This window comes from Haliaeetus albicilla, chromosome 5 (genome assembly GCF_947461875.1).
Source record: "Haliaeetus albicilla chromosome 5, bHalAlb1.1, whole genome shotgun sequence".
NCBI lineage: Eukaryota > Metazoa > Chordata > Aves > Accipitriformes > Accipitridae > Haliaeetus > Haliaeetus albicilla.
In genome coordinates this window covers 45834058-45853856 of record NC_091487.1, presented here as the reverse complement: position 1 = coordinate 45853856, position 19799 = coordinate 45834058, and the positions used below count along the sequence as shown (strand labels likewise).

Here is a 19799-nt window from a genome sequence, read left to right as displayed (position 1 = left end):
TAGACACCCCACACACCCACTTTTTTTTTTTTCCTTCCTCCCTACAGTCTCTTTGCTTCCAGCTTCTTCATGTTAATGGGTTATAGTAGGAAAAATAATCAGTGCAACCACTGAATAGCCATTGGGGAATCTAATGGCTATTTTTGATCATGCATGTAGCTTAAGAACATTAATTGCTATAATTGTTTTTTTCCTTCTTTTCTTATGATGCAGTTTATAAGCAGCACACTTTCATTTAAGACATGTTTGTGGTGCTCGCTGACGCTCCGGTATTTACCGCTCCAGGAGCTGAAAATCTGTCTGGCACTGTTCTCTGGCCATATTGCACTTAAGTGATACTTTTGCAGCTCACGTTGCTGAAGCCGCTTGGTACGATGGCACCGAGCACTCCCAAGTACTTTGTGCTTATATTCGCGACATTGTCATCTACCACAACAACTCCCCGCGGTTTGTCTGCTTGGGCCAGTTGAGCACCTCCGGCCCTTGGGGTGCTGGGGCTCAGGGGCATAAAAGCATTGCTAAACAGGCAATACAGGAGGTTCAGAGGGATAAGGGCAGGCATTGGAATGCGATGACAAACAGCTCCTATTAACAAAGTTCAAAAGGGCCCGGGCTGAGCATCCCAGCCCCTCCAGTACCACACGTACGCAGCATTCCTCTTGGTCAGGACAGCCAGCACCCATAACTGCGCTTGCTTTCAGCCCCAGCGCAGCAAATGGCTGCCTTGTTAAATAAACACCTGGCAGTCTTTGTTCAGGCTACGCTGAATGGGAGAAACATTCTTTCCAGGCTAAAATGCCAGACAACAAAAATGATCCAGCTGGGAATGATGCATGCATTTTCACTCTTCCTCTCTTCCCCATTTAAATCCCATTGCAGCAAACGAGGGATCAACACCGTTCGTTAACACTGATGGCACCACTTTGCTCGTAAGACAGATTTGTGGTTAAGTAGCGTGTATACACATATTTTTCTGTTGTAAAAGAGGACCTTATTTTGTTGCAGCAAAATCAGATTGTGAGGGGCTATTCCTTTAGATGCTATAGTATTGCTATCTAATTACAGGGTGTGCCAAAACCACCAGGGGCAGAGGCAGATAATGCTGTTTACACTCAGTCACCAAGATGTTAGAAAAAGCTCATCTGCAGGAGGCAGAACTAGAGAAGTCTCTTGGCAGCAAGGCAAATATTTGGCCCTTCAGGCTTTCTGGTGCCAGCCAAATAGCATCATACCATGAAGTTATCCTTCTTATCGTTATCCTAAAATGAAAGAAGAATCACAGTGCTGCCAGGAACCTGTATGTAGAGTAGGCCAACATTACAATGAATTTTGCACTTAAATGGAAATAACTCCAAATCTATAGGTATATCTACAGGCAAATAGTGAACACAGCAACTATTAAGAATTCACTATCAACTAAACCCCTGTGCCTAGTTTATTCACAGTATCCTAAAGCTTTTTGTTAATAAACAACAGCCCATAGAGCAAAACAAGAAGTCAATTTTCTTTTTGTTTAAATCCCCTCTAGCCAGTGGAGCAATATCAGAGATTAAAACATTGGGTGTAAGATTCATTGGCATACTTAGCTTTTCTGTTTGTTTGTTTGGTCAAAGCTGTTTTTATCACTTTCTTCAAAATGATCCTGTAACTCCTGGCTACACCACCTATAAAGGGAATAGCAGTGTAAAGATAACAGAGTCATCTGTGTGCATCAACCTTGTCAGTCTCTTCACAGAATCACAGCATCGCGGGGTAAACTAGAGGAGGTTGTTCAGCGCTGTATTCCATCAGATTTTGAGTGCCTCCAAGGATGGGGATGGGGACTCCCAACAACCTCCCTTGGCAACTTGTTCCAGTGTTTGACCATCCTCACAGTAAAAAAGGGTTTTTTTCTTTGTTTTTTCATGTGTTCAAATGGAATTTCCTGTATTGCGATTTGTGCCCCTGCCTCTTGTCCTGTCACTGGACACCACTGAAAAGAGTCTGACTCCATCTTCTTTTCTCCTCTCCCAGATCAGGTATTTATACATATTGATAAGTTTCCCCCCAGCCCTTCTCTTGACCAGACAGAAGAGTCCCAGCAATCTCAGCCTCTCCTCCTACAGAAAATGCTCCAGTCCCTTAATCATCTTCATGACCATTTGCTGCACTCTCTCCAGTAAGTCCATATCTTTCATGTACTGGGGAGCCCAGAACTAGAATAACACTCCAGATGTGCCCTCACCAGTGCTGAGCAGAGAGGAAGGATCAGCCCCCTTGACCTGCTGGCAATGCTTTTCCTAATGCAGCCCAAGACACTGTTGGCCACCTTTGCTGCAAGAGCACATTGCTGGCTCGTGTTCAACTTGGTGTCCACCAGGACACCCAGGTCCTTTTCTGGAAAGCCGCTTCCCAGATGGTCAGTCCCCAGCCCTGCACTGGTGCATGGGGTTTTTCTTCCCCAGGTTTAAGACTTTGCACTTCTCCTTGTTGAATTTCTTCAGGAGGTTCTTGTCAGCCCATTTCTCCAGCTTCTCCACATCCGTCTGAATGGTAGCAGAACGGCCTGGTTTATCAACCAGTACTCCCAGTTTTGTATTGTCTGCAAACTTGGTGAGGGCATTGTCCAGGTCATTTATGAAGATGTTAAACAGTGTCAGTCCCACTACCAGCCCCAGTCACCACTAGTGACTGGCTTCCATCTGAACTTCATTCCCCTGTTCATAATCCTCTGTGCCTGGCGCTTCAGCCAGTTTTCAGACACTGGTTCTAGTGGTTTCCCTTTACGAACAGGATGGCAGCCTTCACTTGATAATCTGCTAGACTTGTTTGACTAAGCCATCAAAATGGGATGGGTACTAGATTAAGCCTAGCTTAATATTTTGAATTAAACAGAAGATCAAGCTGACCCTGCAAATATGAAGTGCTCTGAATTTTTCAGTGCTACAAACTATATGGTTCTCTTTTCAGATTTTTGGATGCCTTGTCCCCATGGAAGTCCCTTAAAGCTGTGTCTACTACTTGAAATAAAGTTGTAGGACAAGCAGTGTGCTTATGGGGTCGTAACATCGTCACTGCCAATACCAGACTTTCAGTCCAACTAGACACAAAAAAAGGACAGTGAACACTAACATCTAAGCCACGTCAAATCTTGAAAGTGCACGCAAATAACCAAGCCCTGGAGAGTCTGTCTGGTCAGTGAATTCCTTCTGTCTGGAAGTGATGAAATACGTGGCAGTTCTTAAGGGTTGTCTTCGAGTAATGCTGGTATGAGGATTTGAGTACAATAGTTAACTGTCAAACCAAAACCATCAATCAACTGCTAAGGTATGAAATGATCCCACTTCTTTTGCCTAGTCTTAGATGTTGCCTGGAATATAATTAGAGTATTTGAAACTTTCTAGCTCAGAAATACCCAAACAGAAGAGGTGGCAGTAAGCAGAAAGATTTGGTCCAAGTTTTTGGAGGTAACACCAACAATAACTTTTTGTCCATGCTTAGGGTCTTCCTGGGTGACACTGTAGAAAGATAGAAGATATAGGTATTCTGCTAAAGGATCCTGAAACATTCCTATTTTCAGCAGTTGTCATGAATCCTAAATACAAGGTATCAAACACTCCAGGAAACAAAAGTAAAGGAAGGTATTTGACTTCTTGTTTGGCAGTGTTTGCTTCAAAGGCTACACAGGATGGTAGTGTTGACCGTCTCACTCTCTCTTCTTCCTCTGTTCTCTCCCTTAGTTCTGTACCTTTTTCTAGGTATCCATCTACTGCACCTTGGCTTCACTTTCTCTTTCATACTGATACTTTGGGTCTGCTGTGAAAGTTAGTTTTGTGATCTTCATTTTTCACAGTCTTGTAGAGTATTACGAAGAACAGTGACTGGTAAAACATCTGCCCCATGTTTGTGATTATGGAGCCAGCACTCATCAAGGGACTTGGGCGACAGTGCCAGAAGCCGAGGAGTGGTTTACATGTCCATGATACCTTTGCTCCCCTCTGCTCCTCTACAGAAACAGGGACCTCACAGAAATGACAGTGGGCAGGGCAATAAAATGAATTCAAATCATCCAGGCAGCCAAACCCCTTGTTTGAGAACCACTTGATTTGGTCAGAGTTTGTCCTTTAAATACATCTTCCAGGCAGTTTCCTGGGCTAAGATGAGGCAGGAAAATCAGAGAAGGTGGTGTAAGAAATAATGTGCGGAGCAACTTTGTGGAGAGGAAGGTGGAAGGTGAAATGCAGCTTATTCCCCCAGGCTCAGAGGCCTGGTGGAAATCTGGCTGGCAGTAATCATAATGAACCTACATGTGGAGCTGGTGCCACATGGCTATCTGTCTCCTGGGGTTCCTCAGCATTTCTTCCCAGTGGCTCCTCTCTGTGCCTGTGACATGTAAGCCCAGGCTGCACTTGCCCAGCACGTGGCTTTGCCCAGCACCATCCTGGCTCAGCATTTCCAGCTCCACGCTGGAGGCACGCAGGAGCTCATGAGGCACCTCAAACATGATCATCTCATTCCACACGGGGTTGATCTTGTGTTTTGCGCGTTTGGTCTGCTTCTTCTTCAGCTTCAAGGACTGATGCCTCAGTGTCACCTTGACAGAAACATCTGTATAGGAAGTGGAGAGAGACACCATATTGATGAGCATGCAACAAAATGAATGCAAGATAATTTTAACTGGTGACATCAGATCGAGAGAGAGAACATAAGAAACATTGACCTTGGTTTTCACTTTTTAGAATTCTTCAAATCTCCTTGGCTTCCTAAGCCAAACATCTATTTTTTTCTGCCAAACACCACCCTTCCAGCTCTCTTTCTAGATTTGCTTAATAGCAGAAACAACAGTCTCTGCTTGCTTGCTGTTCTACTCACCATTGCCAAGTAGATCTTTCAGCTGCTTGGAATGGAGATTTTTAGCCTTAATAATCACCACCAGCAGGCGGTTAGCTGCTGGCAAGTAGCTGATAGAGAGCAGAACCTCCCCATGGCCTGTAGACGGCTCCTGCAAATGGAGACACAGGAAGGGTTAATTTTTTATACAATCTTGGCCATAACATCAAGAAAACTATATAGTACAAGTTGATGGGTGGAAGGTCGTGGACTGACCAAGTTGTCTGCCTGTCTTTGTACAGGAGATCTTTCCAGTTATACTGGATGAGAATAAACCTGGCAAAGATGTCTGAGAGTGCTCCTCCACCCATGAGGCCCCAATCACTTGCTTTCTTTTGTTGCTGGAAAGTAACTGTTTCCTAACATCTGCTTTTAGGGGAATATTTAGTCAGAAGACAAGGATCTGGGGCTGAACTACATGCAAGCAGTCAGGTACTCCTTTTTTGAGAGATTAACTGGCTGCCCTTTATTTATGTCCCCTACTTCCCTTACTGCTTTTCATAATTCACCCTTCATTTCAGCAGCTCTTTTTGTCAGGAGGCTCTGACCAGACGTGGACCCCGGTCCACACTGCCCAGCAGGACTGTAGGGCTCCCTGGGAAAGCGTAGGCAATCCCGGGGTCTGTGCCACACTGCCAGACCCTAGAGCTGAAGTTGGACCTTCTCTGATACCCTTACTTGGTATGGGAAAAAAACCCAGCCAACCTGAAATCCTCCATGAGCTCAGCACCGTACTTTTCCTTCCCGGCCTGTGAGCTGCTCTCCACTTTTTTTTTTTATTTTTTTTTTTATTTTTTTTCTTTCTTCCCATTAGTGATTGGTGTCTTAGCCTCCTGACCTTGCTCCCCCCTGGGAGAGCAGAGCCGTTTCGTCCTGGAAGGAGAGAAAGCCCACGCTGGTGTGCACAGAGCTGCCAGCCTGTGGCGAGGGGCAAAAGGGGAGCAGTTATTCTCTCGGTGAGTAGGAGCTTGTGACAGAAATCTGGTTTAGAGTGAGGTTAATGACCCAGAAGAGTCCCAGAAAGCCAATGTCAACTCAATAGACTCCCTTTGGACTCTTTAGCATGATCTACACGCTTTAGGACAGACAGCCCTTCTCGAGGCCATTTCTGTGCTCTGCACTCTGGCTTCTAAAAGTGAGCCATAAATATTTCAAATTAAGTTTTCACCCGGTTACTTGCAACAGGCAAGGACAGGCCCCTGTATGCTCCGCATGAGCTGATTGACTCTCCAGAAAACAAGGCTGTCATCGCTGTCTGGTTTGAATGACTTATTTGTCGTGCACAAATCAGGTGGGAGGCCATTAGCAAGGAAGCCTGAAATTCAATCCCAAATCAGCCCAAGTAAATCTTTTTTTCATGCACTCAGGTAGCAAATGGGTATATGTCCACTACAAAAGAATAGGTCTTTGTGCATGGAGGGACAAATAAAAATACCACCTCAAAATACAAAACCACCGTTTAGGCAAGCCATAAGCTGCTTTTGTTTATTTATCCCCTCTACATCTCACCAGGTGCCACTCCATAGCTCTGGGCTAGGATTTGGTTCCTGTAGCTCCGGGCACAGATAGATACAGTGGAGATTGGCGGGGTAGGGGGTGGCAGGGCTCGGTAAACGTGCACACACGCACGCACACAAACAGTCCACACGTCACATCTTGTGCTTATGGCTTTCTAGCTCCTAAAATTTTGATCAAGTTTTTGACCAGCCTGTATCCACATGAAACCAAAACCTACAATGGTTAGTCTCTGCTGGAGTTTTGTGTGAAGAGACCAACCCAGAGGTTCTTTTCCTTCGCCCTCCTTCTGGGTTTTGGGTTTTTTTTCCTTTTTCCTATTAAATCCATAACCTGCACATATAGCCTTGCAAATTCACACAACCACCAAAGCTTCAGCTTCCTTTCTGTGCAATAAGGATAAAAAGCATCAGGGGGTCATCAATGAATTATGTGTGCAGGGCACTGTGAAATCACAAAAGGGAAGGTGCTATGCCAGTAACCACTATCATCACTGTCATTAGCAAAGCACTGGGAGGGAAGGAAGACGAGATAAGGATATCAGTCTGCAGTATCTACACTTTGCATTGCTCACAGCAGTCCGTGAATTCCTGAATACTAATTACATTACCTGGTTCGCTGTAAGCTCCCCTTTGAGCTCCTTCCCTTGTATGGGGGAGAATTACTGGGAAGGTAGGAATGAAATTTCTGCAGCTCATGGCTTTTCAAGGAAATGTCAGACTTTAAACAAAGCCCAATAACTTTGTTCCTGGATGGATGCTGTCAAAAATAGCTCCTCTTTTTTTGATCAGCTCTTCCTCACTCCCTCCCGCTTTGGTTCTCAATGAATGATTCAGGATCTGTATATAAGCTATCTGTGCAATGGTTGGCTCTCTCAGGTCCCAGATGACGCAAATTCAGCTTTCACTGCACATCCTCAGCTCAAACTGGGGCACTGTTCAGCAGTACTGTTAGCGTTAACCTTGTGCTGTCAGCCTGGAGAAGAAATGAATGCTGCCCTGTTTCTACGTATAGTTGTGAAGCTGGACCAAGGCAGAGTCCCCAGTATGTCAGGACTCCATCAGGTGTACTTCAGTGACGACTGACCATTACTGTGAACAGGCTGTTCCTTGGATATTGCTTACAAAGCAGATACTACAGTAGATTAAGGGGGTAGGGGGGCTCCATCTATCTCAGTTTAGGAATTTAAATCATAATATTGGAATAATTTTTTTTGGACATCTCTTTTCACAGCAGCAGACTGCGGAACTCATTTCAATTTACAGCTATTAGGCAAATATTTAGCCTTGTGCTTGAAGTTTATTAAACTGATTCAGACCACCCATTTGTTTCTGCTGCCTCTCGCTCTGCCAGAGTTTTTCTAGAGTGGCCAGCTCTATTAGCATTCAAGTGGCAATCACATAAATTAGCATTATTGGAAATCAGAAATACTAACTCTGTACGCTGAGTCTGTGGCCAACTCAGTGGAGAGCCCTAACCCCTGATGGTGACAGGCAATAATTTATTTCAGCATGCTCAGAGGCAATGCTGGTGTTGTTTTGCATTGCTAACCCCATACTGTACCAGAGTACAACAGGTACCTGTTTGTAGTAATGTACTAGTAGCAACAATAAGAGCACCCTGCTGCCATGTTGTTAAGTGTATTGCTGCTGCTAGAAGAATAATCAAGTTCATGGTAGTGAAAGGGCTCCTGAGAAAATGTGCAAGAAGGTAGCACGCATGAAGCATCCCCTGTACCTACTTCAAGTACTGTAGGAATCCTTCCCTCCATTTCCCCTGTCTGTGCAGCTGGGAAGGTGTGGATACGGAAGGAAAGGGAGCTTTTGACATGTAAGAAAACCAACACAATGCAATGAGTGATGATGGACAAAGCAGAATGAAGAGCACTGCTGGCCTGATCCCAGTAAGGATAAGTGGCCTTCAGTCAAACTCCAGAGTCCCTCCATCCTGCTCTGTATTTCAGCTCTGGTATTTCAGCTCTTGCCACCGTGGTCCTGCATCGCTAATTCACAGAAACTCATGTCACTTTGTCTAGACATAGGCTTTGAATTACAGATATCGGTGCCAGATTGTCATGAAATTGAGAGAGGAGGAGAGGGAGTTTTGACGCAACTGAGAGGAGCTGTAGGTGGCAGGCCTGGGTTGATGGGCCTTTGATTGCTTTCCGAAATGGTTAGCTACAGACCAACACAGAGCAGTGCCGAGTGACCTCTGCAGTCACACATCACCCCTCTAAACCTGGCTCCAAACAAATAAAGCCACCCACTGACATGCAGCCATCTTGGAAGAGGGCATCTTTTGTCCCAGCAATTAATCATTAGGGTTTCTGGACTACTGACACGGACCGAGTCCATACCTTCTCTGGGGTCTTTAACCTTTCCCACTGGGCCATCCCAAAGGACTCCTCTGTGTTAGCAAGGCTCAGTTTGAGTTCCCCCACAATGCTGTGTCTGGAGAACTTGTCACAGTTTCTCAGGGTGAGAGTCAGTGTCCCCTCTGGCATCTCCTCCTCTGTTAATGGGAATCGCAGGACCTGCTCCCAGAGGGTGTGAAGCACCTTCTTCTTCAGCTCTGTCTGGGCCTCAGCAACACCGGACTTGCTCACCAGTGTGCCCAGTATGTAGCAATGGCAGCCACCGTCTTGGTCCCCGCTCATTCTGCCATGCATAGCTGGAAAAGAAAGACTGATTGTAAGGACCTCCCATAAAAGACAGTCCTGAAATATCTGTGGCTAAATTGCTTATTTCTCGAGAGCCATAAAATAAATCAGCTGCGTAGACATTGACCCTTGTTCCTGCTTGCACGGGGCAGACTGAGCTGTGAGCCCATGCCGCGGTGTTTTCCTCATGCTGCACAACATCCTTGTCCTTCTGCCACTGCAGAAGGATTCTGTTAGTGTTTGAGAGCAACAGCTGAGTTCAAGGAAACGTGCTCTGTTGAAAGATGCAGAGCAGCGATGGGGTGGGACAGAGCATGGCACAGGGATGGGCAGCTCTCATTTACTTTTATTTTGGCACACAAAGACAGCTTCTTACAAAGGCTTTAAAAGCAGAAGGGTCAGTCACAGACATCGGAGATGGGAGAGACCTCCCTCTTGGCACACATCCACCCTTGCAGGCCAGTGTGGGATACGTCTAAGGGTTATTACATTCTGCTTGTCCAACCTCTGGTAAATGACTCCTTCAGAAGCCATCCCACAACCCAAAAGATCTGTGTCAAGAGACATTCATCCCTAATTTTCTATCCTTTTTATGTTGGAAAGCCTAGAACGAGAATGGCATTTCACACTCCTCTTCAGTCGCACCAACTCGACAGAACTGCGCTGCCCTCTCCGCAGCGAGAGGAGCACACCTTCCTCCGAGGGGCTCGTGAAACAGCACGGCTTTTTGGGCAAAACCGAAGTCATCGCTGCAAGCCAGCCCGAGGACAGCCGCTCCCGAGCTACCAGGTCCCACGGTTCACAGGGCTCTCCTGGCTTCTCGGGGGAGCAGAGCTGGGGACCAGAGCCGAATCCTGCCTGGCTGGACCCAGGCGTGCAGGAGAGCCGGGGTGACAGCCAGCAGGAACGGGTGACCTCCGCGGAGGCGAGCTGTGGCAATTCTCTCCTCAGAAGGTATGATTTGATTAGGTTTCCGCAGAGATCTGCACCGTGCATGAATTATTCAGTCAGCTTATTTTACTTTCCCAGAGGAACAGATGATGCTCCAGCCCTGAGCAGAGAAGCTGTTACAGTTGTCAGTTCCTGCTTCAGAGAGTGATGCAGAACCTGGCCAGGCGCAGCCAGAGGGACCTTTCTCAGTGGCCTATGAGATAAGTCTGGTATCTCCAGCTCAGCCTTTGACTTGACTTGAGGAAGACGCAGAAGGGAGTGGGTCAAGTTGAAGAATGAAAGTTTTCAAGAGGAAGGAGATGATAGCAACCCCCTGCCCCCTGCCCCCAAAGGAAAAAAATGAAAAGAAGAGGTTGCTTTGTACCATGTTTGGGACTGGAGGAGCCCATCCTGGTTCCTGACTTCTGCTTCTGAGCCGTGCAAACAATTGTTCCCAAGCCATGCCCTGCACGCTCACTTCAAGCAGTGACATTGCCGGGTATTTCTATTCTGCAAGCCCAGAACCGGTGAAATGTCCCGTGGTCCTGGGGACACGTGTTGATTTTAAGGTAGGAGGGGCACCCTCTATAAAATCAAGAGGTGTCTTGTACCCTCCAGATGGAGAATGACCGGTGGAAAATCTCTGCCCCTTACCTTCCAGAAGGGCCACACGCAGCTCAGCTTTTTCTTGGTCATACACAAGGGAGTAGCGCAGCTCAGGGGCCTGGTTACAGCTGGCTGCCCTCTCGGGGTTCAAGTGCTCCGTGACACACACGTCCTTTACTACACCTGCAACTGAAATAACCCCTTTAGCAAGCAGGTCTTCACCTTCCAAGGAGAACAAAGCCACCCTGCCATGACTCAACTTTTCTAAAGGTCTTACTATTCCTGCACCTTCTATGCAGGAATATAATTTATGTTTCTTCTCCCTCCACCATCATATCTCCTTTTTGCTCTGTTTTCTCACACTTTCAGCTCTTCCTACAAGCCTTCTGCTCCCCACCACCTTGTGCTCTAAGATCGCTCACACACTTGCTCTTTTACCTTGTGCCTAGGCCAAGGTGTCTAAACTACACTCACGACTTGTTATATTGTTTTGTATTGTTTTTAACTCACATTGGTGAATTAAATCTGGTGTTCTTTGGAATAAGAACATGAGCCTGCTTTTCACCTGCCGTGCAATTGTGCATCAGTTCAGACCTCTCTAAATGGTTTTTAATTTTAACAATATGGTCTTTGTCATGCAGAAGACATGTATTTCCATAGTGCTTGACCAGGTTGAAGATAATGAGCTTGGGAAGCTGTGAGGCAGTTTCTCCACATGTGATTTGGAAGTTGAATACATATTTCCTACTGAAATAAAGCAAGTTGCAAGACTAAAAGGGAAGTCACAGCTTTTTGTCATCAGAAGGTCAGGTTTTTTGTCAACTGCAAGGTCAGTTCTGATTCACACAGAAAACAGTAGTGGGACCAGTCCTCCTAAAAATCCTAGCCACAGTCCAGACCAGTTCAATGTGGCACCGAAAGGAGAACGCAACAATTCTTGCTTTATTTCAGCAGCACTTGAGCTATGAAATCAGGCACAGCAGGAAGCAAACTTGCTTGTGCCATTAGCAGTGCAGAGAGGCTTTTACATCAACACACTTATATAATGCTTTAGCCTACATGCAGCCATCATCCTTCAGCCTCTCCACCCTATAATCTTCTCCCTGACACCTAAGGATGTGGCTCAGACAGTCTCGTCCTCCAATGCAGCTGCTTCCCATGGTACTTTCTTTTCCATACTCACAAGTCTCAGGATGGAGGGGTGAATGTAGCAATTGTCCTCCCAGAAGGACAAAAATGTAATCTCAAGTGATTTTAAAAAACTAAAAAGAGTTTTCTTTTAAAAAAAATCATGACAGATAGCATTGTGTCTCTGGCAAATCTTCAGGAAGGTTTTATTAATGTGGTAACCATAAGAGTCAATTATCCTGTTAAAAGACAGCTAGGAAGGTAAAAATCAGTATGGAAGCAACCCAGACATGCTGCCAGATGTACATAATTAACATTGCATTTTCTCTCCGACTCCAGGAATCTTATGTTCCAGGCTTTGGCATGTTACCCTTTGGGCTGGCTGGAAAACAAGAATTCTGTTTGGCAAAAATGTCTGAGGTGTCAGCCTTTGGTTTCACTGCACATTACAGCAAACCAGGACCATCTCACCAAACTGGTGGAAAAAACAGCAGCAGAGAAAATAAAGTAGAAGCTTGAACCCCTGCTGCTGATGTCCCTGACAAGGACAGTGGCTGGACAGCTAGCACTTTTCCTGGAAGAGATACTCTGCCTGGTTTTGGCCAGATATTTCACCCATACTCTGGCAACTGCTCTCAGTAAAACTACACTAAATACATGCTTTTCTACAAAATGTCTGCTTCCAGTGAGCCACATTCTTCAACACAAAAGTTGTTTAGATAGAAAAAATTTACAACCAGACACAACTACAACTTTGTTATCTGAATGTCCTGATGAGCTCCATAACTACTTTCTATTAAACACATTCATTGAAGACAGAACTCACAGTGCTCATGATAAGAGAGTGAAAAGCACCCCACGTCTTCATTTTCACATTTGTTTAACTACAATTACATTATGCTCAGAGGTATTACAGACCTACACCTAGAAAAGCAATTGTTAGTCTGAAGACCAAATGCTCCTACCGTTTTGAGGGAGAACAAACAGCTCTTCGTTGACTTGTATCTTCATCCTGTTCTCATCCAAACCAGTATGTTTTCCAGTAGCTGGTTCTTCAGTTGTCTTCAGGGAGTACTGTGTGTAGTTAACAATTTCAGGTGAAGTTACGACTGGTTTGGGGCCATAAATGTTGGGAAACTTCAGGAGTGCTCGAGGCTGTACTGGCTCTGCAGTTTTCTTAACGTTGAACTGAAAATTAAAACCTTGTTGATTACTTTGCACTAGTTAGACTAATTCTTATGATTCTCTCATTGTTAAATAAGCTGAGACAAGGAGAGAAAAGATGGTGCCTCTGGTCATTCTTACTGTCATTGTTTCTTGGGTTGTAGAAACCACTGCCTGTATGTCCAGAGATTTTCTTGCCATACACCCTTCTACTTGGTGTATGTCTTTTCAGATTTACTCCTCTACAGATGTTTGGTTGCAATGAGAAAAAGATATGTTCTTATTGTTTGATTATTCCTCTGTTCCTGTACAAGTTAATCCTTCTTTCATAAATCTGTATTTTCTCTTAGCACAGAAATCAACCATGAAGTTCATTTTGCTATGATTGAGGTATGATATTTTTTACCCTGATCTGTGAAGTCAAATCCAAGGTTAAGAGGCTATAGCCACCCACAGATTTCAGTACATTTCACGTGGGTGTGTAGTAAGCATTAGAAAGGCAAAGGCACGGATCATACTGTCACTTGGAGCAAGTACGACCATGCTGTAAAAAGGCAAAGGAGAACTGGTTCCACAAATGATCCTTGCAATGGCATGCCAAGAGTAGTTGATCTAGTGGTCACCTCAGCCTCTTGGACTATCTCTTGACTCTGTGGACCAGAGCTCCACCTGACCCTCAGACACACATTTCCCCTTTATTATACTGGGATTGAAATCTGGATTTATGTCTGTTCTTAACATTTCAATTCCCTGCTGAATCATGAACATGCAATTGAGCAGAAGAACCTGAAAGATGGTGTAATGCTCAGGCAGCCCAAGCAAAGGTTGTCACAAAGGCATTACTGTTCTCCCAAAACAATGAAAAATATTTTAGTGGAATATAACGGTCCTCTTTTCCTTATGTCCCTCCAAAAATCCTGTCTGCTCACAACTGAAATCATTCCTGATTCATTTATATTTGGATTCATCAACAGGAAAGAACAAAAGCTGACTAGCAAATGACCCTGACCCTTGCAACAGATTTTATTAATGTTTCCAAAACAGGAAAGACAAAAAGCAGAAGTAGAACTGCCATTTTGGTTGATTATTGTGCAGTGGGATTCTCTCCAACCCCGCTGCCTGCCAACCTATTCTGTGTCAAGTTTAGATCGAGGGTGAGCCAGAAAATGTTCGTAATTGTAATTAAAGTTTTTGATTAGTCTCATTGTTTCCTATTAATAATGAATGTAGATGATGCCCTGAAGCACTTGTCTGTGTTGGGACTTTGTGGTCCCAGTTCACATGTCCTGAGGGAGCATACCTATTCCTCAGAAACAGAGCTGAAGAAAGAGAGCAGTCTTGGACTTTAGCTTTTTAGTCATACTCTGCTTATGGAGATCACAGCACTATGGTTACATGCACTTGGCAGTGGTAAAGAACTAATTAGGTCAGTGACTGTGTCTTCTCAAGGCAGCCAGTGCATCAGTGTTTAGGAAGTCCACTATGGAAAACAGCATTTTGTCTTGTCTAATTTTAGGGGCTTTGAAAGACAAGTGGGTTGAGAAAGAAAGACGTCACTGAGTGCAGTCCCCACCTAGCATCCAGCTGAGTTTGGATATTATGTAAGTCATTCGGTGCAGGTCTGTAGGTGAGATCCCTCTTTTAGAGACGTGAGCCTCATCAGTCCTAAAATACATAGGAAATTCAAAGCTACTCATCCAAACCTTAAATGCCGTTGTCCATTCTTCTAAAATTAAAGCAGATCAACCGAGCAAAATATGTTAGGAATCACTAGACAACAGCTTAAAAAAAAAAAAAAAACAGGTTGCTTTTGTTCTGCAAAGGCATTACTTCTAACAGGTATACAGTGGTCAGTCTCTGCTGTTCTTTCTCTCCCGAAGCCTCTGTATAAGGCTGTTGTCCTACCAGTCACTGACCATCACACCAGAGCGGTATGCCTGCACTGCTGTGTGCTGCTGGCACATGAAGCGTTTTGGGATCCTTCGGGATGAAAAACACCGTACAAATGTGAGGTATTGTTAGTACAATCTTTTCTTCCACTTGCTAAAAGCCAGACATTTAGTCAGGAAATCCATCAGCACACAGCACCTAAGAGCTCCACTGGGTCTAAATATTCTCTTGTCTGTCTGCTCTGCAGAATTTGAGATGAGAGACATATGCAAGCACAGTGGGACTAGCCCACCCCCTCTTCCAACTGCATCTGCCTCTGTTTATTATTTTTGCTGCCAGCTCTGTTCCCAAGCGCTGTCTGCTAATCTAGGGATGTAGCAGTGCCCTATGGAAGTTCCCTTTGGAAATCAGCAGTAGTATCTTAAATAAAGAGATGAGCAAAAGAGTTCAGATAGCTCTGCGTAAAATGTGTGAAAGCAAAGAAACCAAAAGTAGCAAGGAGGCTGCAACTGACCCTTCTGGGTCCCTGCCCGCAGCCACTCAAACAGTGCACCAGATTGTTGCCATTGCTGGATGTGTTCAGGAGTCTTCGTTCTGCACGCTTTGATGAGACTTTGCAAATTTTAATTGTTCTGTAGATGTATCTTTGTGTTTGAACTCTTCCTCCTCACGTATGCAGGGCATGTCCATGGGGAACCTCTGTCTATGGCAAATACAAGCATCACTGTCATGGGAGACACGCCAAGCGAATAAAATGCAGTCTTGCTTCATCTTTCTTTTGTTATCTCTGTTTATCAGAATCAGTGGCCCTGACAGGCTTCAATAATTAAGTATGTCAAGCACTGACTAGGACATACAGTGTACTAATGTAGTCGGAAAAAAGTCCCGACAGGACAATTTATAAACATAGACACAGATGATAAAAGCTTAGAACTCAATTTGAAATTCATTCCTTCAAGGTATGCAGACTGATTCTGAATCAGTGACAGCATAGGAGAATGCATGTTGCTGGCAAGAAAACTATTTTAATTGGAAAGAATTGTTAAACATACGGAATATGCAAACTAAGAACGTTTTGCACTTTCTGTGACAGAATGTTCATTCGGCTGCTATTATTTGGCCAGATTTCTTTAAAAAAACCCCACAACCCAGTAACATTAGAAATCATACTTCTAATTAGAAAGTCTACAATGCTAAGAGAATACAATCACTCAGGTAATAGTGATACACTGGGTGCAGGTTGAATAATATCATCCTCTGCTGGGCAAATGCTGGATTAAGTTATAGCAAAACTTGACGAATGTAGAAATATTGTGAGGACCATAACCTAATAGCTGCTGGGTACTGGAGGCTTAACTGGACTTTATGGTGACTTGGTGCTTATTTCAGTCCTGCGAGCAGGATGACACCCTGGAGGACAAGCTCCAGGACAGATTAACACTTTCCCAAGATGTTTCCCAAAAGGCTGTATAAAAGAAAAATGTCCAGTCCAAGGATGGAGTTAAAGTAAAGATTTGAGAGGTTTCTGAGCTAGAAGATTACAACAATAAAAAGTCTCTTGTAGAAAGAGACTGATGGTAAAGTTATCTGTGGGTAGTGTTGTTCCAGACAACAGCTAGAAAAAATGCTATGCAAAGTGATGTGACTGTCAAAGTTACACATTTCTCATTCATTTTAACAGTAAACTTGCAAAATCTCAGCATTGTTGTATATCCTTATACACAGGAGTTTGCAAATCCCTTGTATGGGTTAGAAAAGACAAGAAAGGAGCCTGGAAAGGACATGACAAAACTATCAAACAGAATAGCAGGTGAAATTCATCCTAGGAAAATGCAAACAGCTCATGCTCATGGATGAATTCTTAGAATTAGCAGCAATCTCTTGAGAAGTCCAAAGCTCAGTGCAGATGTTCATCCACGGTCAGTGGAGCCATCCTCCCACCCCTCAGCTACGAGAAGCTCTGGTAATGTGATTCTGTGTATCTGCACCGGATCTTACAATACAATTAGTAGATTTGGTCATCTTTCCTCAGAACAAACTGCAACAGGAGCGTGAGGGTGCCAGGGCTCTTTTCTACTAAGAGCCGAAGAGCGGTAGCCAGAAAGAGACTGAATATGTAATTACAAACATTAGAGAGAAGTTTAATTAGGACTCCTGCTACACTCTTTAAGAATACAAAAATAATAGGCAGCTCAGATAATTAAAAGGCAAATAAAGACTGTTACACAATGGATCACTGGCCTTTGGAATTGGCTGCTATGGCATAGCATTTGGTTGAATGGGTAGATGAAAGTGAAAAGAATGTAGGCACATACAAACATCAAGAGCAACAGCCAACAGGTAATACTTTCAGAGACTGACCAGTGCCATAGCTCATGCTAAAGACCATAGTCAACCAAGGAAATCAGTCAAACATTTCCCTTTGAAGGAGAGCTTCCCATTAATAAGTATATTAGAAGGGTCCTATAGTAGCCCTTGTTTTCTCTCGCACTGAGCTCAGGAGTAAATCAGGGTTTTCAGATTCTAACAAGAAAGAAAGACCACACAGGGATGCCTGACATTATCCATACTCCACATTGCTCTTATAGTAAGTGAAAAAGCAATTCACAGTGTGATGAGATTGTCCAGTCATCACACTCCAGATTCTCACTTGCATTTTATCATAATTTCAATGCCTTGTTTTAACATCACACACAATTAATACCTTCAGTTAGAGGGGCAGAGGGAGGAGGAGGGATGGTTTTCACAAGAAGCCAGCTGTTGACCGGGAACTATCCCGCAGGAACCGTAAGATATTGTGAATAGAGTTAGAGAAATAGCTGCTGTAGGAGATCCCAGCAGGAGTCATCTCCTCTCTACAGTGCTGCATGCCACCTGGCAAAGTCCAGTCTTCTCTCCTCAGGACATGATTTCCCTTGTGATCTAGCTTGACAGCTAAGCAGCATTTCCAGTCCTCGTCCCCTGTGTTTGCCATTAGCAGCTTTCTCTTTGGCAATGTGGCAGCTGTCTCCTGCTCCGGTAATTCTGTGGGTCACCCAGCCCATCTCTCTTTTTCCCTCACTCCTCCTCCCATTAACATGTTGTTACATCCTGAACACAGTAAGCAGATAAATAGACAGCATAAATCACATGCTGAGTAGCCTAACAGAGAAGTTGCATTCCCACCCTCTGCCTTTAAAGAAAAAATCACAGAGTAAATTAGAGACTGTGTCTTACTTGCTGGGCTGGTTGAAGCACACTGGGCTTAGCATTTTCCGTGTCCTCCTCTTGGTCCTTTTCTGAGAGTCCTTTCCCAGATTGCTTGCATTTGCAGAAGCAGGTGAGACCGCAGAGGGCAAGGATGCTAGTTGCAGTCCCTAAGGTAGCCCCCAGGGCTATAATTGGGGCAGATAAAACCATTGTCCTGCGCTGTACAGGCACAAAAAGCACAGAAATCCTGTGACTCCTTCTCCTCCCTGGGAGAGCAGCTCTCGCACATCCACTCCGATTTCTAGCCTGGCTTCATTCTCCTTGGAAGTCTGAAAACAATTCTCTTGTGCAGCAAAGAAAAGGGACCAATCTAGAGACAGAGATAAATCATCCCACCTTTGCTAGGCAACAAGGCTACCTTTCTATCCTGATGATGGAGTTTCTGCTCCAGGTCAGGTAGAGGAAATAGTGATTGTGGTGCCTGCAATCTCCATATAGCTGCAAACAGGCAGTTTTCATTGAAGCCTGTTCTCCAGCTCCACTGGGAAAAGTCTGATGTGTGATAGAGAGGAAAGACGTCAGCAGAAGGGGCTGGGCCTTGCTAGCTAACTCACAGAAAGTGCATCCAAATGTTTGATCAGCCTTCTAGCAATATTTCTGAGGGCTAGCTTGCTCATTTGCTCAAGAGGTTGAATTTTTCTGTCTTAAGGCAAAGGTAGTGATTGCCAAAAGGTGCTGGCCTGAGAAGCTCTGTTATGATAGCATTGCACGATAGCACTATAAAAAAAGTAAAGCCTGCGTGTCAGCCAGGCAAAACTTTCTCATTCTTCAGAGGCTGGAGAGCAAACACATGCAAGAATTAAACACCGTCCCACACCTCACCGGCTTCCCCTCAAAGCACAGGGTCTGAGCCTTTTGGAGCAACTTTCTGTAGAATCAATGCAGAGCAGCGCTTCTATTTAAAAAGACAGCAGAAAATCCTATCAAACAAACCACACTGGTGCATATGTTGCTTCCGCTGGAGAGGATGAGAGAGCAAACAACATATGCTAGGTATTAGTCATCCTGCTTACTACACCGGTGTCAGGTGGTGGGCTGGGGAGCACAGTAGAAGAACCTACATGAATAAACCTGAAAGGGCTACATGTCCGTCTCAGTTTTCTCTTGAGGTGATGGAGTGATTAACTTTCTCTGACTCATTTATTTTCGCCTTATTCCTCAGCCTGCCTAACTTGCCGAAGAGGAGAATAAATGCTGTCTTTCCATGTGTTTCTTGTGACATGTGCAACCATTTTCTGGGTACTTCACAAGGAGTACCTAGTGACCAGAAGACAATTATAATTCTGGGTCATTATATATCTGGGCCAGAGTGGAACGAGTAAGCAAAAAGCAAAATATTCCTTATAAGGCTCTGGAAAAAATACGCAGTTCTACTGGGAGTTTCTTTGTCTTTCTCTTTTGGAATACAGTTGATGCCTGTGGGTCAGGAAAAAAATGAACTATGTGCACAGAAATATTTAGAAAATCAGGTTTTTTGATCTTTCTGCAGCCCAGGTTTTGCCATGGATTTTTCTTGACTTTTTTTTTTTTGATGTTTCACATCTCACTCATGACAACTCACTCAGCCTTTGTTCCATTATAGATGACATGTTCACCTCCCTGGCACAAAGCTTCCCTCACACATCCGACTCTCACTTTAATTGTTAAAGATTCCTCTTTAACACTGCAGCATCTTTATGGCTGCAGTGCACGTTCCATCACCTCACCTTCTCCTCACCCTACCAGGCTCGTCAGGCGTGCATCTCACCCTCCACTTCCAAGCCTCCTGACCCCTGTCAAGAAGAGAATC

At 44.5% G+C, this 19799-nt stretch overlaps 1 protein-coding gene across 2 annotated transcripts; it reads right to left on the bottom strand.

Annotated features, from left to right (window-relative positions):
- Window positions 1-1480: 1480 nt before the first annotated feature.
- SYT13 (synaptotagmin 13) lies at window positions 1481-18504 on the bottom strand. Of its 2 annotated transcripts, none has more exons than XM_069784642.1 (6): window positions 17978-18504; window positions 12673-12895; window positions 10628-10768; window positions 8741-9054; window positions 4852-4981; window positions 1481-4587 (listed from the first exon to the last, which is right to left on the bottom strand). In XM_069784642.1, the coding sequence occupies exons 1-6, from the start codon at window positions 18158-18160 to the stop codon at window positions 4283-4285; spliced, it is 1296 nt and encodes a 431-aa protein (XP_069640743.1). In that variant the 5' UTR covers window positions 18161-18504; the 3' UTR covers window positions 1481-4282. The 2 variants fall into 2 exon arrangements, with proteins under 2 accessions (XP_069640743.1, XP_009915351.1); XM_009917049.2 differs by having other exon boundaries at window positions 10628-10762.
- Between the last annotated feature and the right edge of the window lie 1295 nt (window positions 18505-19799).